The sequence below is a fragment of the Sinocyclocheilus anshuiensis genome, unplaced genomic scaffold (assembly GCF_001515605.1).
Source record: "Sinocyclocheilus anshuiensis isolate Anshui unplaced genomic scaffold, SAMN03320099.WGS_v1.1 scaffold180, whole genome shotgun sequence".
In the NCBI taxonomy this organism is placed as follows: domain Eukaryota; kingdom Metazoa; phylum Chordata; class Actinopteri; order Cypriniformes; family Cyprinidae; genus Sinocyclocheilus; species Sinocyclocheilus anshuiensis.
In genome coordinates, this window is record NW_015554093.1 from 359,069 (window position 1) to 382,610 (window position 23,542).

The 23,542-nt window shown below is 38.2% G+C and overlaps 4 protein-coding genes and 1 long non-coding RNA gene across 6 annotated transcripts in view; 1 reads left to right on the forward strand and 4 right to left on the reverse strand.

Moving 5' to 3' along the window:
• The window catches only part of LOC107669396 (uncharacterized), a 2,184-nt gene extending 1,299 nt beyond the window's left edge, over nt 1-885 (reverse strand). Inside the window, exon 1 of the long non-coding RNA XR_001631985.1 lies at nt 793-885. This is a non-coding gene — a long non-coding RNA (uncharacterized LOC107669396). The remainder of the gene's footprint in view (nt 1-792) is intronic.
• On the forward strand, nt 641-6,151 carry LOC107669395 (protein NLRC3-like). 2 transcript variants are annotated; one of them, XM_016461604.1, is made up of 8 exons: nt 641-657; nt 832-885; nt 2,191-2,395; nt 2,670-2,771; nt 3,072-3,167; nt 3,601-3,730; nt 3,795-4,035; nt 4,121-6,151. In XM_016461604.1, the coding sequence occupies exons 3-8, from the start codon at nt 2,244-2,246 to the stop codon at nt 5,698-5,700; spliced, it is 2,301 nt and encodes a 766-aa protein (XP_016317090.1). In that variant the 5' UTR covers nt 641-657; nt 832-885; nt 2,191-2,243; the 3' UTR covers nt 5,701-6,151. The 2 variants fall into 2 exon arrangements, with proteins under 2 accessions (XP_016317090.1, XP_016317088.1); XM_016461602.1 differs by lacking the exon at nt 641-657 and adding an exon at nt 660-678.
• Nucleotides 6,152-7,153: 1,002 nt separating this feature from the next.
• LOC107669338 (hydroperoxide isomerase ALOXE3-like) lies at nt 7,154-7,839 on the reverse strand. The gene is made up of 3 exons (XM_016461505.1): nt 7,754-7,839; nt 7,508-7,678; nt 7,154-7,416 (listed from the first exon to the last, which is right to left on the reverse strand). The coding sequence occupies exons 1-3, from the start codon at nt 7,802-7,804 to the stop codon at nt 7,192-7,194; spliced, it is 447 nt and encodes a 148-aa protein (XP_016316991.1). The 5' UTR covers nt 7,805-7,839; the 3' UTR covers nt 7,154-7,191.
• A 3,955-nt stretch (nt 7,840-11,794) lies between these two features.
• Nucleotides 11,795-12,702, reverse strand: LOC107669327 (28S ribosomal protein S12, mitochondrial-like). Its single transcript, XM_016461497.1, has 3 exons — nt 12,546-12,702; nt 12,371-12,430; nt 11,795-12,266 (listed from the first exon to the last, which is right to left on the reverse strand). The coding sequence occupies exons 2-3, from the start codon at nt 12,417-12,419 to the stop codon at nt 11,884-11,886; spliced, it is 432 nt and encodes a 143-aa protein (XP_016316983.1). The 5' UTR covers nt 12,420-12,430; nt 12,546-12,702; the 3' UTR covers nt 11,795-11,883.
• A 3,157-nt stretch (nt 12,703-15,859) lies between these two features.
• Nucleotides 15,860-19,723, reverse strand: LOC107669337 (neuronal PAS domain-containing protein 4-like). The gene is made up of 8 exons (XM_016461504.1): nt 19,549-19,723; nt 18,962-19,116; nt 18,758-18,860; nt 18,349-18,640; nt 18,140-18,249; nt 17,890-18,025; nt 15,976-17,378; nt 15,860-15,885 (listed from the first exon to the last, which is right to left on the reverse strand). Exons 1-8 carry the CDS (start codon nt 19,721-19,723, stop codon nt 15,860-15,862), a joined length of 2,400 nt encoding a protein of 799 aa, XP_016316990.1.
• Between the last annotated feature and the right edge of the window lie 3,819 nt (nt 19,724-23,542).

Below are 23,542 nucleotides of genomic sequence, written 5' to 3' on the forward strand. Positions count from 1 at the left end.
ATGATATTTCACTATTCCTATGAAATATTATATATTATTATGAAAATCTTGTCAATTATTACTCCCATTATTACACTTCTTTTTTCATTACATGTTGCCCCAAAAACACATTAATATGCAAATTAGATGTATACATTATATATAAAGAGAAAACCTGTTTATGGCCATTTTACACACATTTTGTATAAAGAAAAATGGTATATCAAATCATTCTGTTATAACATAGTTGACAATTATCTTTATACAAAGTTTGGTAAAAAAAAAAAAAAAGTCCTGAAAACTAAAAATGAACTGGTGATTTTAAAAAATCTAATGTTTTTGCCTTTGCATGCTCATTCATATATTTTTATTTTTTTTAATTGAGTCCTCTACCAAGGACGTAGCATAACTTATGAATGAAATATCATTGTTACATTTTTTTAATGCTCTAAACAATGTAATGACATGAAAAAATACAGTTTTTTTCCTAAAATGTTTTGCCGGGTCTTAAGAGGTTAAGGTAGGCTATCAGGTGACAGATATCTATCGTCTACTACGGTCTCTACTAACAACTACAAAATCTACGTCACTTAAATATCTTTACTGCTGTCTCTTTAAGAAAACAGGAAAGTAAGTACACAACTTCAAACCGAAAGTGATACTGATCAGATACTGTAGGTGCGCGTTTGCTAGCTACATGTATGTTCGCTGGTTAAGTTTAATATATACGGTCTTGCATTGGCTTACGGGCCCAGGAATTAATCATAAAGGAAAATCATTTATGCAAAACAATTAACTCAAAAGTTAACCAACCGGTTTTGTTTCATCTTCCGCAATTTTATGTGAAGCCAGGCGTGGATCGAGAGGACTTTGGAGTCAGAAGCATTGCTACAGAAATAAACAAAGGTGAACTCATTAGACAGCTGCTATAGCTACACTTCAATCTCTATCGGAAGCTCTTTTAATAGGGTAACGTTATATGTCGAACATCACCTGACCAAACCCAAACAGGTCTCATTGCTTCCACTTGTCGGAGAACGTGTTAACAGCCGTATTAAATAATAGCGATATCTATGGACTTTTAAGATAATCAGTTAAACTAGCTCGGAAGCGACGAGACCCGGTTAACAGAATACGGAAGTCTGTTGCGCATAACCCCTATAGCATTCTATATTTGCAAACTCATCTGACCACATATAAGGGCCTATAAAGTGAGTACAAAAGGTTTCTTTCAGTCTACAAGGTGACCAAATATTGGCTTTTCTCTACAGTGTAATTCATTTCTCCAATTTTTCTAGTATTCTGGGGTAATTTTTTTCACACTGTACATTGGTAAACCTTGGGCTAATGTTTGTATGTACGTAGGCCTATGTATGAGACCAACAACATTGACTGGACCAGTATAACTTCTTTAAAAATGACGCCGGGTAAATCTGCTCTAGCCTTGTGTAGAGTCTCCAAAAATCTTAGTTAAAGGGATAGTTCACCCAAAAAATGAAAATCCTGGGGATAAGCAGATAAACATAAAATGTTCATTTTTGGGTGAACTATCCCTTTAAAGCATTTCAATCAGTGTTCGATTTTTTTCCCCCCTAGATGCTAAAGTAAAACAACACATTAAAGGTGGGGTAAGCGATTTTTCAAAAACGCTTTAGAAAACTGATTCGGGCCGAATACCAAAACAAACTTGTAGCCAATCAGCAGTAAGCGTGCCGCGCCACTCGCGTCCGGTGTAGACTTTGCTTCACAGAACTAATCGTTGCCTGGGTTGTGTACGAATGTGTGGGGCGGAGCTATCAAAATAGGGGCGAGACCCTTTTGGGGTAGGAGCGTGTTTGTTTTGGTGATTTCAAATGTCAACATTGGCTACCAGAAATCGCTTACCCCACCTTTAAAGTTCAGCGAGTGTGCAAAGCACATGAATATTTAATTAAGTAAGCACAGAGGCAGTTTATGATTGGCTGTCAGTTGCTAAACTACTCACTGTGTGCCATTCTAGCACCATTGTTTCACAATACATATCACTGTAACGACAAATTGATGTCAAACGTTATTCAACCAGGGTTTAAAAAGGGTTACGCCCTATTCTAACAAATAACTTGAGTTTTATCGTTCATAACGCAATACTGCAGTCCTTCCACAGGAATAGACGTGGGTTGTTCAAATTAAATGCAAATGGACTTTGCAATATCTTTGTATCGCTTTCATCAGGGTAACAACACCGAGCTGTTTCTAACAAGCGGGGGAAACGTTGCAAATCCGAGATGGATGACGACGCAGTAGATGTGGCGTCAGACAACAGTCTGCCTTTAGGAATCGGGGCTTCCGCCTTCGGGAGTGAAAATGGGGATGAAGAGGACGACGTGATTCCTCAGAGGACACTTCCATTCACCCTCGGATTCTCCAACCATGTGGGGTAATATGGTTTTCGGTAATCTGATGTTGGTGTGTAATAAGGTTCAGCAAGGAATAGCCATGTTGACGTACATGTTAGACGCATGCATGCTTGTCTGTTGTGTAAGTGCGACACCTGCTGGTAAGATCGGGAACACGCCGTAGTCAAGATGTTATTTAGCTAATACGTTTAGAGTTATTTGACTTACATGCTTAATTACAACTCATTCGCTTTCAATTTACTGACTTTTTCATGTTTTCGTTTTTCTGTCATTTACAATGATCGTTCTCACCAGACAATACGTGGAGAGAGCAGAGTCCCCTGCATCCAGTTATGACTCCATGCGGAGTGACAGCTGGTCAGAAACAAGAGAAGAGCACGAACCCTGCCGCACACAGCAAGTTTACTTAATCTTCATTCGACCCGAAGACTATTTTTTTATTTGTATTATTATTATTTGTTTGTTTTTTGAGATTACATGACAGGTTTTATATATTTTATTTGGTCTTTGCAGAGTTAATATGTTCTACATACAGTTAAGGGGCATTTTAAAGATAGGATTGAGGCTTTTATCAGTAGCATACTGTAAGAGTGAAAATGATACTTATGAGTTATTTGAAAGATTGAAAGAGACTTTGCTCTCTGTGCTTGTGGCTAAGGTTGTCATTCTTGTAAGTCAGCTTTTGATTTTATACAGGGTTCAGTTGTGCAGACGGGACTCGTCTGCTTCTAGCAGTGAAGAGTTTAATAGTGATGATGAGGACATTAATATGGAGGGCAGTGCTGAAGAAAGGTGAGTGGAAGTCACATGATGCATCCGTACCATTTGAACTGCCATTACCATGGCATGGTCATATTGATATACAACTCAGAGGTCATAATAAATATGTTAGTCATGGGTGTCAAGCACCCCTTGATGGATAGAGAGATGATTTAGAGTTTAATTTCAATCCTGGCCTATATTACTTTGCCATATTCAACCGTATTACCGTATTTAATGTATTCACATGATTAGTTACTGTAAGATGCTTACATTTCCATTAAAATAACTATTGTACAGAAGCATACATAATACATGTTTTCATTTTAGAATACATTCATAAGAGACTTCATTCAAAAACATTAAGAAAAAATTTTACTGACCCCAACATTTTGAACAGTTGTGTAGTTTTTCATTTATTGTAACATTAATATATTCTAAAAAGTTTATTCTTTTTTAAATTAAGCACACGGAAGAAGAGCAAGAAGGAAGGAGGTGTGAAACAACAAAATGTTCCTGCTCCTGTAAAACCAGAGTTGGTAGTAGATCCAAATGAAAAAAGGCATCCAGCAATGACGGTGGAATTTGCATTTAAGGTGAGGCCTACAACCATTGGTCATCCATTTAGTTGAGAAAACTAACATTCTTGCTATATCACAGGCCCTCACCAGCTGCCTAAAGAAACTTGCAGATGATGAATTAAAGCACTTCAAAAAACTGCTGTGGGATCGATATCCAGAGCGCTTCCGTGATCCACTGGACGGACTTGATCTTGTGGATCTGGTGGATAAGATGCTGGAGCTTTGCGATATCGAGGTCTCTCTAAAGATCACGCTGGCACTCTTTAATATCATGAACTTTAAGAAGCTGGCTGAATATCTGCTAGGTCTATGCAAAAGAAGTAAGTTATTTTATTTTGTCCTCCAAAACATTATAGTGCTTTTCAAACCGTTGCCTTAAAAACCTTTCTTTGTGACGTTCCACAGATGAAGTGCGCTACGAGTTGAAATTGACTCTGAAGAGGAAGTATGAGATAGTATATGAGGGTTTTAGTCAACAAGGACAACCAGTCCCCTTTGAGTCTGTCTATACAGACCTTTACATTACAGATGGCGTTAATGCATCAATCAACAGTGAGCATGAGTTCAGATCAAAGATAGAACAGCTCTTAGAGACTGGCAAAGTGAACAGGAAGCCATTAACTGGAAATGACATGTTTATCCAGGAGAATGTGAGGTCAAGGCCCATAAGGGCGGTGTTAACCAGGGGGGTCCCAGGATGTGGCAAATCATTTGCAGTGCAGCACTTCATCCTCGACTGGGCAGATGGAAAAGTCCACCAAGATGTTTTCTTCCTCATTCCTCTGCAGTTCAAGGAGCTGAATAAAATGCTTGAAGGAGAGTATACTCTCCTGAGTCTAGTCAGCATCCTCTATCCAGAGATGAAGGAAATAGATACTCTCGATTTCGAGGGCTGCCTGGTAATGTTCATATGTGATGGCCTAGATGACACTCAAATCCCCTTTAATTTCCGGAGAACGGCGTATTGGTGTGATGCGACCAGGCCTACGAGTGTGCAAGTGCTGATCACCAACCTCGTCAGGGGGAACCTGCTCTATGACGCCTACGTGTGGATCATTTCTAGGGCAGGAGCTCTGGATGTGATCCCACCAGAACACGTCCAGCAGCTTCTGGAGGTTCGTGGCTTCACCGATGTTCAGAAAGAGACCTATTTCAGGAAGACGGTCACAGATCGAGACCTTGCTGAGAGGGTGATTGCTCACATCAAGTCTTCTAAGACGCTGTTTATTATGTGCCACTTGCCGCTGTTCTGCTGGGTGGCATCTAAAGTGCTGCAGCAGCAGTTCCAGTCTCTTCAACCATCGGCACAGCTGCCCAAAACTCTTACCAATTTGTACACCATTATGCTGCATGGTCAAACTCAAATGTCCGTTGAGAAACTGCAGAACGACCCCACCGAAGACACCAAGGATCTTACTGCTGATCAGCTGCTCATTAAGCTCGCAAAGCTGTCCTACAGCATGCTTGAGAAGAATGAGTTTAAGATAGAGAAAGCGCACTGGGATGACGTTGGATTGCCGGATTCGTACCCTGCTATGGCCTGCACCGGTCTCTGTACAGAGTTTTACAGAGAGAAGTACATGATTTACACAGAGAAGGTGAGCTGCTTCGCTCATCCGACCATTCAGGAGTACCTCGCTGCTCTTCATGTTTTCTATTGTTTCAAGAAACATGGGAAGAACATCCTTGAGCAGAACAAGCTGAAGGTCTTGAAGGTTTCCCTGGCAGACTTACTCAGGAGTGCAGTTGACAAAGCATTAAGCTCCAAGAATAGCAACTATGATCTCTTTCTCCACTTTCTGCTGGGTTTGTCTGTGGAGGCCAACCAGGAGCTGCTCAAGAACATCCTGCAGATCTCTGCCAGCTCTAGCCAGAATGCACGAGAGGAGACAACTCGCTACATTAATAAGAAAGTCAAAGAAGGCTACTTCCCGAAAAAGACTGAAAACCTTGGGCGGTGCATTGATGAACTTAACCCACAATAACACTGATGTGTTGGTTAAAAAGAGTCTCATGATGAACTTCTGAGAGTGATGCTTTTGCGTTGTCTCATCATCTGAAAATCATCTGTGAAGAATGTCTACCATCCAGGTCTTGTAGTGTCATCTGGACGCACTTTTCCATCAGTAACAGACAAATTCTGTTTAAACACTATAATATTCAACAACATTTTTTTGGACTGTTGTGTCATTGCATTGGGATATTGGTACTGCGGCTTTTGTATTCAATACATATTCATATCTACATAAAATGTAGATTACTTCACACAGTTCATATTCCTAAATTCTAAAGGGAACATTGCTGTGAAAGTATATGCATTTGAAGTGATAGTATTAAATGGAATTATCAAACCTGAAACACTCGTCCATAAAATAAAGACCTTTTCAAATGTCTTTTTGGTGCTTCAGCTCTTTTTAAAATTCTTTAATATGTTTATTTTTAAAACACTAATTTTGACAAGTGAGAATCTATAATCTATACAGTAAATTAAAGGGGTCATATGATGCGATTTCAAGTTTTCCTTTCTCTCTGGAGTGTTACAAGTTTATGGACGACCGTTTCGTGAACCTAGGAGAGGAGGTAATTCTGACTTTGCTTTGACAATCTGGCGCTTCTCTATTAGTAATCTATTTGTTATTAGTTTAAGTATTTGCTATTGATTGTTCAAATACGGAGTTTTGCGCAGCGCAGAGTAGCGCATCGTGTGTGTGTGTGTGTGTGTGTGTGTGTGAGGGGAACAGGGTCACATCACAGGAGAGTGAACTGCCTGTCAGAAATCATAGCACGTCAGCTGTCTTAACCGCAGCTTGTGTACTGCATCTTCACTGTGTCTGTCACCCTTTCGGGCTTGAACTGATGGTAAAACTAATAACATTATTAACTGTCTTGATATTTACTTTGAAAGCTGACGCTTGCGATTATGGTAAGGGGCGTTACATTTCCAACGCGTGCTTGTGGTGTTCGGCCAATCACAATACACTGGGTCAGCTGGCCAATCAGAGCAGACTGCACTTGTCAAAGGAGGGGGCTTTGTTGAAAACTACGTGTTTGAGAGAGGCGGGGCATAGAGGACCTACAATAATGTACAGTATTTGAAAAATAATGTGTTTTTTGAACATTAAAGCATGTCAACATATTCTGTTACACCAAATACACAAAATAATGATCTTTAAAATAGCATCATATGACCCCTTTAAAGGAAATTAAAAATGTGTATTTTTTAAAATATTTAAAAAAAATTAAATCTTGAATAATTTAGATTTTTTTTTTTATGTTTTAACCTAGCATCTAAATCAAATCAATATTGGCACATGAGACTAAATCTACAGTAAATACTACAGTAAAATTTCGCCACCCTTGGTGTATAGCAATAAAATACACATTTAATTTAAAAAATGTCTAAACTTGCTTTCAAATGTTATCAACTGACATCCACATATTAAAAATAATAAAATGTTACTAAAAATGAAATGTAATTATACTAAAACATGATGTTTTAGTAGTCTTAAGTCACACCACTCTGTGTCAAATGCTGACACTGTTGCTGATGTTATCAGGGCACATGTACGTGTAAGGCACTTGCAGCCCATTATTTCTGTCATTGATGGACTCAAAAAGGACAGTTCTGCTTGATGATCTCTGATCATGTTTTGGAGAGCCATCTGGCAAAAGTAGTCCTCTGGGTATTGCCCAAGTGGAACCTGCATAAAAGATTAGAGAGGATTTGTAGGGATTTGCAAGTATGTGCAAAAAAAAAAAAGGGATCCAGTCAGTTGAGTAGGAAACACTCACTAAATCTAATGAGGGTTTGCTCAGGAGCCAAAAGACTGATACTAGATATGCAGAGGTTTTCATGTCAGGGAGGGTGTCCAGTAGGGTGTTTTTGTCTGAGCTTCCCTTAGATGTAGGAGGGGGTCTTTTTAAAGAGCCAGGGGCATTGGGAAACCAACTATCATAGTCAAACTAAGTGTACAAATGTGGGGAAAAAATAGAATTACATTTTTAAGTAGAATAATTTTCATTTCATTTTTAACTTACCTGTCCTGCTCTGAGGGCCGAATGTTGAGCTGAAACTGTGAAGATCACCATAGCCACAAATTTAATGACCTCCTCCACTGTGCTAAAACACTGAGGCTTTCCTAAAAGAAGAAAAGGAACACAGATGATGAAAAAAATATTGACATCACAGCTATGATAACCAAAGCCTATCGTCTGACTCACCTGTGCTGCTCTGCTCAAGAAACCCATGGATGAAGATCTCCAGGACCTTGAGTCCTGAAGTTCAGTGTCCCACTGACTGCACATCACCATCACTCTGGTTATAAAACTTCACCATGCTCCTTACAAAACTACAAACCGATACCAAAAGCAACAAAGACAACTGATTTGTATTGCACATATTGAAGAAAGCTTTCAAGATGCCATGAAAAAAACTTAACTGAAGTGATTAATGCAAATCTGAGTAATTGTATTTTATTTTATTTTACTTTATTTATTTATTATTTTATTTTTGGTGCACAGATAGATTATCATTTAATTTTAAAAACCATTTTGAATTTTTTTTAAATCATTCTACTCATTTATGAAGCTCCAGAGCCGAAGTCCATCATCTCTGTAGAAGAAGTTGGGAACAGATTCCAGTCCGCGGTCACTGATGTCTTCAGGCAGGCAGAGAGAGCTGTAGGTCAGGTCTGAAAGTGCCTTCTTCCAAGAGACTGGTCATCCCGTCATCTCCAATACTAGTATTCTGGAGTGAAAATTATTTACAGGTAATTGCCTAATTTTAAAAATAAATTAAAATAAAAACAATCCTGAATCAATATATGACAGCGCACCCTCAGGACCGAGAAGTCTGTTCCGAATGAGGGTGTTTATCTGCAGGGTATAACGTGTGTGTGTGGCACCAGCAACTTTGAGAGAAGCACAAATACACTGAACAAAATTATAAACGCAACACTTTTTGTTTTTGCCCCCATTTTTCATGAGCTGAACTCAAAGATCTAAGACTTTTTCTATGTACACAAAAGGCCTATTTCTCTCAAATATTGTTCACAGAAAAAAAGAACTTACCATCCCAGTCTTAAAATCTCTTCCATAGCTGTCAAGCTTGGTCCGCTCACTCACTCCTTGTGTGCCAATCAAAGTAATGAATACATTGTCAAAAGTGCCTGCGTGGATCATGGAGCCTGTTGTCACTTCTACTTCATATATGGCCTCCATGGTTCTGAAAATGAATACAGAGGTTTAGTCTTGAAGATTAGAACTGGCCCTTTGACTCAGCCTGGTTTCTCCCAAAGTTTTTTCTCCATTTCTGTCACCGATGGAGTTGTGGTTCCTTGCCAATGTTGCTTTTGGCTTGCTTAGTTGGGGACACAATTTCTGGCAGCATTGTTGACTTAACTGCACAGACACTATTGGAAGAGAACTGAACTGAGCGCTATGAAGCGCTATATAAATAAAGGTGACATGACTTGACTTTTGTTTTCTAGTAGAAATATCAGTAACACTTTAGAATAATGGTCCGTTGTTAACAAGTAACTATGCAGGAAGTAATAGGCAGTACTACATTAACACTTAACTTAATACTATTAACTAATAGAGAAGCGAGATTAACTAAACAGTAAGTAGTAGCAAATTTAGGACAAAGGTAGTTAGTTCCTTATTAGATATTTGATAATTATTAAGTAAAAATATCCTCATTGAGAGCTACTTGTGAACTATGACCAGTTAATAAAGAATAACCAATTAATTACTAATCACAACAGTAACGCCTTAAAGTGAACAATTTGGTTCTTTGTGGAAACTAATTTATGAATATGATATCCCCCAAATAAGTCGGCTACATTTTAAAATTGTGTAAAAATAAAAATACTACTGTAAAAATACTACTCTTACCAAAGGATGGATGTTCAAACTTAAACATAGAATAATAATAAAAATGAAAATTCACTTAAAATGTTAATAATTAAAAATTCACTTAAAAATGTTAATGATTAAGAAGTGATGCTGACAAGCTCATGATTGAATTAGTTCACAGTTATGATCTCTGCTTCGTGTCAGTTCAGTATCAATGTATCCCACTCCAAAAGACCTACTGGTAAAATATCACTAGTGCTTCACACAAATGTATAACTACTAGTGATCTGGACCATTATTTTAAAGTGAAAAACACTTTAACCACTCGGTAATTACTAAGTAATTTAATAAGTTATTTAACATAGTTTATATCTGACACATACTGTGCAGTCATACATTTGTGTGAGGAACTAGTGATATTTTACCAGACACTGAAATCTGTAATATGCGGTTTTGTGCTTAACACAATATAAATGCAGTCGATGCCTTCATTAAGGATGTGAATTGTTTTTGTCAAGAGAACATCATTATTTATATTCAAGAAAAGTCCTCCCCAGCCTACTGTCACTAAAGGTATAGGTCTTTTGGAGTCGGAGACATACTGAACTGAGACAAAAAATGAGCTCATAATTGTAAACTAATTCAATCACTTCCTAATTATTAACATGTTTAAATTAATTATTTTTATTATTCTATGTTTAAGTTTGAACATCCATCCTTTGGTAAGAGTAGTAGTCACAATTTTAAAATGTAGCCGACTTATTTGGGGGATATCAAATTCATAAATTAGATTCCACAAAGAACCCAATTGTTCACTTTTAAGACGTTACTGTTGTGATTAGTAATTAATTGGTTATTCTTTATTAATTGGTCATAGTTTGCAAGTAGTTCTCAATGAGGATATATTTTTTTAGTAATTATCAAATATCTAATAAGGAACTACCTTTGTCCTAAATTTGCTACTACTTACTGCTTAGTTAATCTTGCTTCTCTTTTAGTTAATAGTATTAAGTTAAGTGTTACTGTAGTACTACCTATTACTTCCTGCATAGTTACTTGTTAACAACGGACCATTATTCTAAAGTGTTACCGAAATATCTAAATAATCCATAGTGTTTATACATTGTACTTTTTGTAAAAGTATAATTCACCAAAAAAATGAACATCCTGTCATAATTTACTCACCCTCATTTCAGTATAGGCCTACTGACAAACAAACCTGTAACACTTTCTTTCTTCTGTGGAACATGAAGACATTTTGAAAAATGTCTCAGTGCTTTTGCCCATACAATAAAAGTCAAAGTGGTTTGGTTATCAAAATGTCTTTTGTGTTCCGCAGAAGAAAGTCATGCAGGTTTGGAACAATAAAAAAATCTTTTGGGTGAACTACTCCTTTAACAATAAAAAATACTTGTAAAGCAAAATTGCTAAAGATACCACGGTTTGTTTTTTACGTGTCCTGTATGACATGCCCGGTATAGACAGGTGTTACTATAAGCATAACCCTGTAAAATTACAGTATATACAATTACAAATATATTTTAGCATGCCCTTTCAAAGAAGTCATACCTGAAGTAGATGTTCAACCACAGCCTGAGAGTTGAAGTCAAATGAAGAAAACCTAAAGCCCTGTAGAACCCTGCCAAACTGGATTCTGGCTTTCCAATAGTGAATAGCTCAGGCCACTATTACGCAAAACGAGATGGAGGGAATACTACGGGTTGTAGCCTATATCATAACATGACATTCCTGCAGTGTTTCTTTTCCTCCATCAATGACTTATGGGTCATTTCAAAAACACGTTAAATGTAGCAGTTTTAGTTGCGCTTACCAACAAGGTTTTAAATAACTTTACAAGTTCTTTACAGCAGGAACTCACTTTTTCTGTGAAGACAACTTGGTGTAAACACTCTTTTTTGGAATTCAGTCTTCATTTTTGGGATTGTTTGCGCAGCATGTTATGTCAGACATGCAGATGACATTTTGTTCAAAAGGATAAATCAACTCCTTCAAACTAGTTACTTAACATGTCAAAGTAATAGTAAAAGCAAAGACAAACACCAACTTTTACATCTGTCAAAGAGAGTTGATGGACGAAGATAACATTCTGCTTTGCAAAATAAGAACCAGAACCTGAAATACTACTTGAACAAACTGAAAATAAAAATGTAGGATCAGATCACTGTTGGACTGGAATACCTGTATGAATAAGAACCTGACCACTATGCTTTACATTTCAGAACACGTTTATTTGTTGATATCCAAGTTATTACAGACATGAAGATATATGCAGTTAGACGCAGTTCAAGTAATTACTGTTTCTTCTTCACGACATGTGCACAGTCATATTTGCCCCTGACCACGGTGATTTTGACCCCTGGTAAGTCCTGCGTTCTCCCTCCTTGTATCAGCACCACATTGTGCTCCTGGAGGTTGTGTCCTTCCCCAGGAATGTACGCGACAGCTTCTTGACCATTGGACAGACGTACTCGTGCACACTTGCGGTTGGCCGAGTTGGGCTTCTTGGGTTTCCTGATCATGGTCTTCAGAACTACTGCTTTGAGCTGTGGATGCCCATAAGTGGCACTGATCTTTGGACGAGGTGGGGGAGGTCTGCCCTTACGGTGCATCTGATTGAGAGTGGCCATGGTCCTGCTGAACACAGGTCCAGACCACAAAGGTACAGAGTGCGACGCTGCCAAAATGACACAATAGAAAGTGGCATCATTCATTTCAGTTATTTATTTTAATATGACATTAACCAAAATTCTGTTTCTACTGAGAAATTCTGAGACTTACCCTGCAAAACAGACAACAGCACTGGTTTCAGACTTCCAAGAAAAGACATTTTTAATTAATCTGTAGGAACAATTACAAAATCAAATAATAAGATTTGTATAGTGTCACTGTGAAACATAGTGAAATGCACTGTACTAGTGTAAAATTATTCCTTTTATGTTTACTTTTAATTTACCTGCATGTACGTTGTGTTAAAACAAAGTAGCCGACGTTTCTTAACTGCTGCCTTTAGTTTTGTGTCAAAGGGGGAAAAAAGGACGAAATCTTTCACCCTCACTGTTATGTTCCCGACATGCACGTCGCCATGTTGCATCGACCCGGAGGAATCTTCTTCTTCTTCTTATATTTTTATGGCGGTTGGCATCCAGCGTATTGGTGCATTACCGCCACCTTCTGCTCCGGAAGGAAGGTTGATTCTTCTTCTTCTGGTGTTTTATGGCGGTTTGGCAAACCAGCGAAAGAGGTGCATTACCGCCACCTACTGATCTCCAGTCACAGATCAGCTGTTGCCAAACCGCCTCCGACTGCCGGCCGGAGGAATCTTATCTTCCTCGATCCTGGACCAGTGACGACCTCAAGACTGAACTGCATAATACTGCCATCTAGTGGATGGGTTTTCACGTTTACATGTGGTAAATCTGCTAATTGAGGCAAATAATTTTTCACAAATAATACAAGTGGCAAATATTTTTATTTAAATTATTAATAAATACATTAGGAAATGCAGTTCATACAAAACGGGTTGAATACACTTTTTCTTTGAGGAGCATGTCTTAATTTTTTTGAATTAAGAGTTATTTTGTTAAAGTAAGAAATGTGTGTGGTAACTTTCTAGAAGTTGTATAAGAAAAGGCTGAAATTTTTGAAAAATAAAAAAGGAAACATTGTAATACATGCATATAATTTACATGATCTCTTATTATTATAACTTTTTTTAAGCAGTGAATATTAAAGGGATAGTTCACCCAAAAATGTAAATTCTTTAATCATTTACTCACTCTCAAGTTGTTCCTTACCTATGAGTTTCTTTCTTCTGTTGAACACAGAGGAAGAGGGGGAGGGGGGGGGGGGTTTCAACAGCGACCATCAACTGTTTAGTTACACGCATTCTTAAAAAATATCTTCTTTTGTGTTCACAAGAAAAAAGGAATTCATACAGGTTTGAAACAAAGTATGATATAACTGATGACCTTTTCATTTTTGGGTGAACTACATAAAAGGCCGCTTAAGTGAGTATACTTTCATGACTGTGTTTCCTAACACACTTAAGCACAAAAAGTGCACTTTACTGTAAAATTATATTTAATAATGTAAAATTAAAAGTGTCCTACATATTGTGTCATGCACATGCAATTAAGTGTCCTACCTATACATTACACTCAGTTTGCACTTAAAAATATACTTTTAAAGTACATAAGTTTGATAATAAGTACTCTTTTTAGTTTTTTCACAAGTGTTCTATACAACTTCCATTAATGACCACTGAACGTCAGCATTGAGCAGTCTTTACAGTAAAAACGGACAAATCAAAAGTAAAACACTGAATAAAGTTTCATGTTGGTGCAATGCAGGCCATCATGAGAGGTGGACAACTAAGGACATTGTCTCAGGCCCTGGGATGAAGATAGCTTGTCAAAATAATACTTATTTCATATGTTTGTTTTGTTTACTTTGCTATATCTTTACCAATATAATTTATTTGCTGAGAAAATCGTTCTTTTGATGTTGCACCATGGCATTAGAGCTTAAGAATATAAATGTTTTGTGCATCTCTGAATAGTGCAGACAATGTAGGTGGTTGTTTTCATCATACTTTCATGAAAGCAAGATGAGAGCATCTTCATTTTTGCATTTCCATTATGATTTAAGTGGGCACGGGCTGTTTGTGTGGACGTATCTGGAGGACGATGAAGAGCGAGAGAGCAGAGAAGGGAGAGATGAGTTAGAGGTATGGGTGAGTCATAAGGAGAGAGGGTGAATGGGACGGTATGAATGAGAAAGCACAGATGTGTGAAAGAGGGAGGATGAAAAGAAATTCAGCTGACTGATTGGAGGAGTGGGAGGAAAGCAGGATGAATAAGCACCTAAAAGTCCTTGTGCACCTTCCAAGCGCTCCCCATTCCCTCTTTTCCTCCTCTTTTCAGTCCGGTCTATTTTTATTCCTCTTCATTGCTGAAAGCGCATCATTCTCACAAGGACAGGAAGAGAAGACATGAGAGATGAAACTCATGGAGTATTTCTGGACACGGGGCGGTAAGTTGGCCTATGGTTCCGTGTGGGAGGGTCAGCACCAGACGTTGTTGGACTCAATGGAAAGGTGCATAACTGGATAATTGACAAGCAAACAATGATTTAGGGCCACCGGAGGTGGAGATTGCAAAAGGAAGATCTCGCTTCCCCGGCAACAAGAGGAAAAAATGGAAGCAGATACTGAGAGGCAGGAAGGGCCATATAGGGTATTATCATGAGCTTCCAGGTATAATGGGAAAGTGTGGGCTGACTATTCACTGTACAGCATGCGTTCGTGGACATATATGCATGTGTGTGTGTGTGTGTGTGTGTGTGTAGGAGGCTGATTGTCTCCACTGTGCCTCTGAGTCAAGAGCATACGTCAGGAAAAATAGATAGCACCTCATCATCTGCGTCAGTCGGCCCTAGGAAACCATGGCGACACACTAAAAAGGCAGTGAATGAAAGGGAGAGAGAGAAGGGAACAATGGAGGGGGCAGCAACAATGAACACACACCAATGAACCTTGCTTTGATGCATTTAATTGACTCTCATATACATATTTGGAAAACAAGAGCGCATCAAATTCAAGGATATTCAAGGAAGGTTTTCACAGCGATGGCATAGAAGAACCATTTTGGGTTCCTCAAATAATTTTCAGTCAACCTTTTCTTAGTGTAAAGAACATTTGAATAACCTTTATCCGCTATAAAGAACATTTTATGCAATTTAAAGTTTCTAATGTTCTTCATGGAACCATCAATGCCAGTAACCTTTAAATGTAAGACTGTAAGCAAATCCTATATAACATAACTTCTGGATCTCCAAACAAAGTACAAAACATAAAGAAATATTGTTTAGTATGAAGTATTTTCTATGGTTTTCATGCACTGACACAATGAAAAACAAACAGAAAGAGAGTATTGTAGGTAGAAATCAATCCTCTACTTGACCGTAGAACTCTACGATGGTTTAAAGAAACAGTTGTGATTCATAAACATATTTTTTCAGTAAAACACAGCCTTCACTATAAGTGAATACAAAGTGGCAATTGCCTTTGTTACTTTAAGTACTTTTCCCCAAAGTGACAGTCCAATATGAATAAGATGCATGTTCATGTGACTTCATGATATTGAAATATAAACATAAATAAATCTTTTTAACACACTTAAGATTTAACTCTACCACATTATCCCAGAAAAATAGCTTCGTAAAAGATGACAATATGCCATACTTCATTGATTAAGTCACAGACTTATGTTAAAACATGTGATCACTGGTTCCATCTGTAGGAAAAGAGAGAAAAAGCACAGTTTAGACACAAAAACTTTGAGATACTGAAATGCTAAAATCGCAAAAATGTAATAGTTTCTCACCTTGGTAGAAGATCTGTTGCCCGCCTTGATGAAGGAGTTGATACAACTCATCTTGTTGCCTCTCGGCAGGAGTCATCAGGGCGGCTGCCCCAAACACAGGTTCCATGGTGACAAGCTCCTCTAGGAGGGACTGGGCACAAGGCAGAGCAGGAGTGAGGGCAGGAAGTGCTGGAGCTGCGGTGGACCCTGGGGAGGACATTATCTCCAGTCTCTTGGCTTCCTGCAGCCCACCCCCGGCCATGTGATTACAGTGCGTCGACTGGACGCTACAGAGGTGATGTACACCGTTCAGAGTCGCCGCCTCCTCCTGCGCGTGGACAGGAGAGCTGCGGCTCGGGGAGTGCTGAGGATAGGACGGCTTTGATGAGTAAGGCGAGGGAGGTATGGGGGAGGTGGATGGCAGATTTGGAAGAGGGATGCCATCTACTGCTTTCTCCTCAAACATAAAGACATCAATGTGAGCCAGTGAGGAGTTTGGGCCCTCAAACGATGCGTGATGAGGGGGAGCTGATGTGTTTTGTGGGTGGCTGTGACAGAAACCTTCAGCTAAAGTGCTAATATACTGAGCCAGGAGCGAGATCTCCATACGCTCTCTTTCGGTATCGTCTTCCCGAGGGAAGAAACTTAAACAGGGCTTTTTTGTGGGCGAGGCCTCGGGGGTTAAAAGGCCTTCGGGGGGATTGTGGAATGGGAAATGGGGGACGTCTACATACAGAGGTCCTCTGATCTCTGGCAGCGCCATGAGAATGCATTCATCACTGCCAGGGCTGTCTGGAGTAGGTGGTAGTGTTTCATATAGACGTTTGCGGCAGTGTTGAGTGGGGCCAATGCTTGCAGGAAGGGGCGCTGAGGTTATTGACTGCCTCATTTTGACTACATTGCTATGGTCTGATTTGAAGGTCTCATCACCAAACATGAAACTCCCCCCTCCAAGTCTTGGGGTGTAAGGAGGTGTGCAAATAAACTCCTCCGAGTTTTGGCGCTTAGGAGGAGCTTTGAACGGAGGAAGGGGTGGAGGGGCAATATAGGTTTGCGGAACTGTAGAAAGACTTGGGATATTAATGCTGCTCAGATGTTCAGCAGAAACAGTCATGGCTGATCTCCACATCTGGTGACTGCCATGCAGTTGTGGATGGCTCTCTTCGTCCTGAGAAAAGCCTTGAAGGGGGTCGAGTGCCATGCTGGTTGGGCCAGAGGTACTAGGGAGCTCTTCCGAGGAGCTCCGGCCAGAAGTGGTGAAGCTGAAGTCGAAGGACTGGGAGGACAGGCCACTGCTGCTGGGTGTGAAGACCTGGTCCGGGCTGGACAGGGGGTCAGAGCTCTGGCGTGCCTCCTGGTACAGGAGAGCCAGCTGGTTCCGCTCTGAATACAACTGCTGACGCACCGACCAGGCTTCAGACTCACTGAGGGAAGGGCAGAGAAAATGACAGGTTGTTAATTATTGTATAAATGTGTTAAATATAGTTTTTTTTTTTAAATAAATACTATTATTATAAATAATAGTTTTTATATATTTAATATAATAAAAAATTTAAGATATTATAAAACATCTTTAACACATATTACATTTCAATAATATATTTTATTAATAATAAATTATTATTATTATTTGTATTAATAATACTTAATATTACCATTATTAAAAGTTTATGAAAAACATTAAAAATGATAAATGTCACTATTATTTATATAATAAGAATAATGAATAACTGTTATTATTATTATTATTGTTATTGATAATAATAATAATTTATATTATTATTAATAATTATAATAATAATGTATAAAATTAAGTTAATAAATTAATTAAAAAAACTCATTATTATTATATAATAATATAATTTTACTAAAATTGTAAATATAATTGTTTTAATTTTATAGTATATTAAACGTAAATGCTGGTAGCCTTTATACCTTATGACATAGTTGAGGCTGTTGATGGGATATTCTCCAGTCTCCAGCTGAAGAACAATGTAAAGCCAGACCCATGAGTGATCTGCTGCCTCTACCTGGACCACCATCTCCACCTGCCTCTCCCCACCTTCATGTACTGAAAAAGGACACAATGATCAATTAATAAACCACATTTACTAGACCAGCTTTTTGATATATGGTATAAACTTTATGCACTGTAAAAATTAAACAAATAAAGTTATGTACTCACACAGGGCGCAGTGTTGTGCAGAGGCGTGAGACAGATCACGTGGATGAATCAGACTGTACCATGAGCGAGAGCGCAGAGTCTCTATGTCATAGCCAAGGTACACGCTTACACTGTAAGAGAGAGAGAGAAGCACAACAAATCAACATTATTCCCTCACTCTCAAATACAATCATATACTGACAGGGACATTCACAGGACTCATACTGTACCTGTCCTGAGCAGCATGGATTCTCATGTCCCGGCTGTGCTGAGATTGGAAACAGGCCAGGAGGAACGACTGCTCTGCAGGAGGTGTGGGGAGAGGATTCCTAGCTGACGAAACCTGAGGGACGCTGGACTCCAGTGGGGAGCAAAAACACACCCACACTGGATTGGAGGTCCAGTAGGAGGATGTGTGGTATGGAGGTGGCAGACAGCGTGCCTGAACCAACGTCAGTTTGTTCCCTGATCCCTGCCTCCGTACAAACTTCGAAGTGCTGAAGCGGCAGCGAAAGAGACGGTCTGAAAAAAAAAAGAAGAGTGACACATTAGGATTAGGGGATTCTTTTTTACATAATGTACAATACATCTCAAATACTTTATTTTAAAAGAATGTGTCAAACCAACAGAGTGAATTACCTGAGTCAGGTGTGGTGATTGGCACAAGGTTGCCCCTCATAATGAAGTGGTCAGCTGGGTCTATAATATCATACACGCTGTCACTTTGAGCCACCAGATCCACCTGAATGAAGCCCAAATAATTATTTTTAGCATGCACCAATTGTTAACAAAGTACTAAAAAGTTAAATATAAAATATTTATTTTCAAATTTATGTTTCTTACCATGGAATGGCCAAGGTGCTCTGCGACATTGTTTGATAGATACAGGAGTTTTCCTTCACTGGTCAGCACTAGGAGAAACCCTGGTAGTGTGTGCAGCAGATCCGAGAGTTCTGGCAAAGACAGGATGCTCCCGCTCACGTCATGACCTGCTGACACTGATAAAGACAAAACATGGAAATCTCAAAATAAAGATTTGTACTATAATATGTACATAGTAAAAAAAAAAAAAAATCACAACATCCACACAAATAACGCAACATCAGCACCATAGACAGAGACTAGCTACTTTCCGAACTCTGGACAGAGACAGAGCTTCCTCAGATATGACATATCTGCTCTATGCTTGCAAAAATAAAGGTTTTTAAAATTATTTTACAGCTTGATTCACCATTTTATGTTCTTAAGTTCTTTAGAAAACCATGTAATGTTCAAGAACCGTTCAACCTTTGAAGAACCTAAAAGCAAATACACTGATCTAAAGAACTAATGCAACATCAATAACTTTATATTCGAATGGCAACTCAAGAACTCGATTCAAAATCAAAGTCAGTTTAATCTTGCAAAAGTCCTTGTTAAGTTAACCCTACCTTGAGAGAAAAATACGGACTTTCTTGTGTAAATACAGGCTAGGGACATGATGTGAAGATAGGAAAGACGAGCTTTGTCGGCATCGGAGATGGGCAGAAGATCTTTCAAGTTGCGAATTTCTTCGTTGATTTGATCCCTCCGAGCCTTTGATGCTCCTTTAGTGGACCGGTACATTTTCTCGAGTCCAAAGAATCGTTGGAAAGGACGAATAATCGGAGTAAAAACTGCCTGCAGTTAGAGCTTCTCAGCCATCATTTCGGGCAGACGCCGCTTCTTGTAAGTTTTGGATAATTAAAAAATTTTTTACTTAGTAATTGAGAAAAACATTTTTTTCTTTGCCCATATATCCTCTGTCGTCTCTTACGTTTTACCGTTGGTATGCTATGGATTTCTCTCTCGCTTTCGCGTGAAGCTTCTGGTGGAAACATTGCCTCCAGATCCTTTATATAGAGAGCGCGCCTGAAGAAATGATGGGAGGGGGCGTGCATAAATGGATTTGAATTTGATCTCCAAGTATCTCTGCATTTTGCTGCTGTGATAGTGACGTAGGATAAATATGGGATCCCTTTCAACGCGCAAAGCCAGATTTGGACAAATCTAGACGGAGGCAGTGGTCCAAACTCTCCACCCTGTTGCGCGCTCAGAGCAGGTGCATCTTGCCGCGAGCTGCTGTAACAGAATTTTGCTGCTTGGCTTCAGGGAAATGCTGTTATTTAGGGAGGGGATAAGGAGTAAGAACTTATACCTCATGTCAATGAATTTCAGTGATATGCTAATTGAAAAGTGTAGATGCGCCTGTGGTTATTGCTTCTTCATCAAAGCAATTAGTAGGAGGCTGATAACTCACAATCAACAATTACATCATGCCACCCATGCGATGAAAATAGAAAACAAATAATAACCACGATTAAGAAAATAAGTGTTTTATCCCACGACTGCAATCCCTTTACCCCCCACGCAACATGATCGCTGAAATATCATTTTACAGCAAACTGCAGTTAAACCAAGGGACGGATCACGAACAGTGGTGGGTCATTCTATCAAACAGTTTGATAAGGTGATTTGAAAACTATTTCTTGTATGATTATATGAGAAAAAACTGTTAATACACTGTACTATTTTAAATAGTATGTGTTGTAATATAATTTTAAGTTTAAACAAGCTATATTGTTATATATCGTTATATTTATACAGAAAAAATACGTTTAATTTTTAATGTCACGCTCGATTTTAATTCTAATGCTTTTAAAATTACCAAATTTTTAAATATCATTTGTTTACTATAGAAAATGATGGTAATAGGGTTGACATTGTAAGATCACCCCCTACTGAAAAACATATCAAAACAAAGTTTTTCGATCACTTAACATGACATTGTATAATACAACAAATTTTTATAAATAATAAGACAGATTACAAAATCATTAAAATATTATTTGTTTAAATTCAATACATTTGAAATTTTTATAGTCTGCTATATTAGCCTGCTATTATTATTTATTATTTTATATTTATACTTTTAATAAACAGGGCAGGGGCCACAAAATGTAAGTCATGCAAATGGTTAAGCATTTCAAGTGGAGCTGATATTATTAATATTATCAGCCTACTGATTATTAACAAATCAAAAATATTGTACATGAGTTTAAAACTCTTGAGAAAATAATTTCACATTTGAAAATTCAATATATGGTCAGTGTTTTTATTTCCTTTCGCTTTATTCGTAGTAAACATACATGTGAATAATGAAACAAAACAGAAAATAGTTTTCACTGGAGAGAGAGAGAGAGAGAGAGAGAGAAAGGAAGGGGAAGATAAGGAGAAATCGGTGAATGAACAGTTTGAAGGACACTTGTCTGGTTTTATAGTTTCTCCTTCTTTATGTTCATGTTTATTTTAAAACCAAAAGAATCAAGGTCCTCACTCTTTTACAGTGAAAATCTGTTGCTTGGCAACACTTCGTTTAAAATACCTGAGCAGGACAAGACTGAGGATAGTAATGGTCATCTGAAGCTCAAACTCAACTAACTTTGTTTATGATTCATACCACTTGTAAACAATATATTGTGATAAAGTGGGATCTTATCTGCTGAGCCCTTTGTGGCCAAATTGTTCTATTTTCATCCCTATGTGCTTTGATCATTCGTCTGTGACATCATGACCTACCTCATTGATTCATAACATGAATGCATTTTGATGTAGTTAAGAGCTTATTTCGACTGGTTTCATACACTTTTAAAAACAAAGGTACTTTATTGGCATCCATGGATTTCATTAAGAACCATCATCCATGAACATCCATGAAATCTTTCCATTGCATTGAAGTTTTTTTATATATATTGAAGAAAAAAGAATGTTCTTTAGATTTTTTAAATTTTCTTCTTTTTACGAAAATAAAATCGTTATGTTAAAAAATAAATAAATAAATCCACCAAAAATGAAAATTTGTCACAATAATCCACAAGTAATCCAAACTACTCCAGTCCATCAATTAATGTCTGGTGAAAAGCTGTGTTTGTAATAAACAAATTCACCATTAAGGCGATTTAACTTTAAACTGTCGCAATATACCAGTCCATAATCCATGATAACTCTTCCTCCAGTGAAAAAGTCCATCCCTTGTTGTCAACATCCATTTGTTTAGAACTGTTTTAGACTTTATTCATTTGTAAACGGTGCTTGTTCTGTGCATATTTCTCTCCTGATTCAGATAAGACAACTTTTTCACTGCAGAAAGCAATATTATGGATAGAGGACTCATATTTTAGCCGGAAGCAAAGTTAAAAACTTGATGAATTTCTAATGTCTTTCTTGTGGGTTATTGAGAAGTTTCTTTTTATCAGCTGTTCTTTTATCAGAACTCTCATTCTGACGGCACCCATTCACTCCAGAGGATCCATTGGTGAGCAAATGATATAATACTGAATTTCTCCAAATCTGTTCATCCTATGTAGTATCTGACTGCCATTATACTGTCTTTTCCCCCTTTTTATGTCCAGCCTGTGCAATTATGGCAATTACTGATAAAATAACAAAGCCTTTAGGAGGCTGGATGATAGGAACAAGGACCGAGGGGACAGACTGTTGGACAGCCACAGCATTTGACGTCGTTCAGAACATATGGTATCAATATTGATGAAAAGTTTTGCTGGATGATATGGACCTGGCCCCTGGGAGACAGATCTCTGCAGAGAGGGAACTGTCACCCTACCCCTTGAGCTCCCACTGGACTTTTTTGTTTATTACGTGGGTGGCACGGCCATCTGCTGAAATCAGAAAGATAGGGGATGGGATTTCTTGGAAAAAATGTGTAATGCTCATAATCTGTTCACATGTACGTCTTTTTAATATGCATTGAACTTTGGTCATGTTCGAAGAAAGGAATGAACACTTGGGTAATTATCTCACATTGAATCCCGAACATGATGAAATAGTAGCTTTCCAGGAAAAATCTAAATTCAGCTCAGATGGCTGGTCTTCTTGGCTTATGTTGTGTATGGCACAAAAAAACCCATCATAATTTGTACTCCATATTCTGGACAATATGGATAACTTTGTGGCTACAGAATTGTTACCTTTGTGATCAAATGTTAGTTTTGGTAAAGAAATGAACAATAAGTTTCACTTGTAGTATCCCTGTCTTTTCTACACATATTCTTTTTTTATTTGGGGGTTTATACTAGAAGCTGATACTTGACCATCTCTGTATCTCTGCACCCATGGCAACGGAGCTGCAGTATCTTAGTAACAAAATTTGCGCATTGCAAGAGATGAAAAATGATGGTTGTTCTCAAGCACACCACCAACTTGAACCCAACAGAAGAAGTCATAACATTTAACCTCTATCCCAATGAAGTGACATTTATTAATATCCTAAAACCAAAAGTAACCATCCACCATTTTGTGAAGAAAACTAAGAATGGAAACTCACTTGTCATTGCTTTCACACTTTTAGAGCACATTAAATCACTTGGAAGGTCACGTTGCCTGATT

Coding starts and splice junctions, on each gene's coding strand:
- LOC107669395 (XM_016461604.1), top strand. CDS start 2,244: ATGGATGACGACGCAGTAGATGTGGCGTCAGACAACAGTCTGCCTTTA. Junction 3,168..3,600: donor GAGGGCAGTGCTGAAGAAAG/GTGAGTGGAAGT, acceptor TTTTAAATTAAG/CACACGGAAGAAGAGCAAGA. Junction 3,731..3,794: donor CGGTGGAATTTGCATTTAAG/GTGAGGCCTACA, acceptor GCTATATCACAG/GCCCTCACCAGCTGCCTAAA.
- LOC107669338 (XM_016461505.1), bottom strand. CDS start 7,804: ATGGTGATCTTCACAGTTTCAGCTCAACATTCGGCCCTCAGAGCAGGA. Junction 7,679..7,753: donor CGGCCCTCAGAGCAGGACAG/GTAAGTTAAAAA, acceptor TTGTACACTTAG/TTTGACTATGATAGTTGGTT. Junction 7,417..7,507: donor GCAAACCCTCATTAGATTTA/GTGAGTGTTTCC, acceptor TCTTTTATGCAG/GTTCCACTTGGGCAATACCC.
- LOC107669327 (XM_016461497.1), bottom strand. CDS start 12,419: ATGTCTTTTCTTGGAAGTCTGAAACCAGTGCTGTTGTCTGTTTTGCAG. Junction 12,267..12,370: donor GCTGTTGTCTGTTTTGCAGG/GTAAGTCTCAGA, acceptor TCATTTTGGCAG/CGTCGCACTCTGTACCTTTG.
- LOC107669337 (XM_016461504.1), bottom strand. CDS start 19,723: ATGTACCGGTCCACTAAAGGAGCATCAAAGGCTCGGAGGGATCAAATC. Junction 18,861..18,961: donor AGCACCTTGGCCATTCCATG/GTAAGAAACATA, acceptor GGCTTCATTCAG/GTGGATCTGGTGGCTCAAAG. Junction 17,379..17,889: donor AGCCTCAACTATGTCATAAG/GTATAAAGGCTA, acceptor CCCTTCCCTCAG/TGAGTCTGAAGCCTGGTCGG.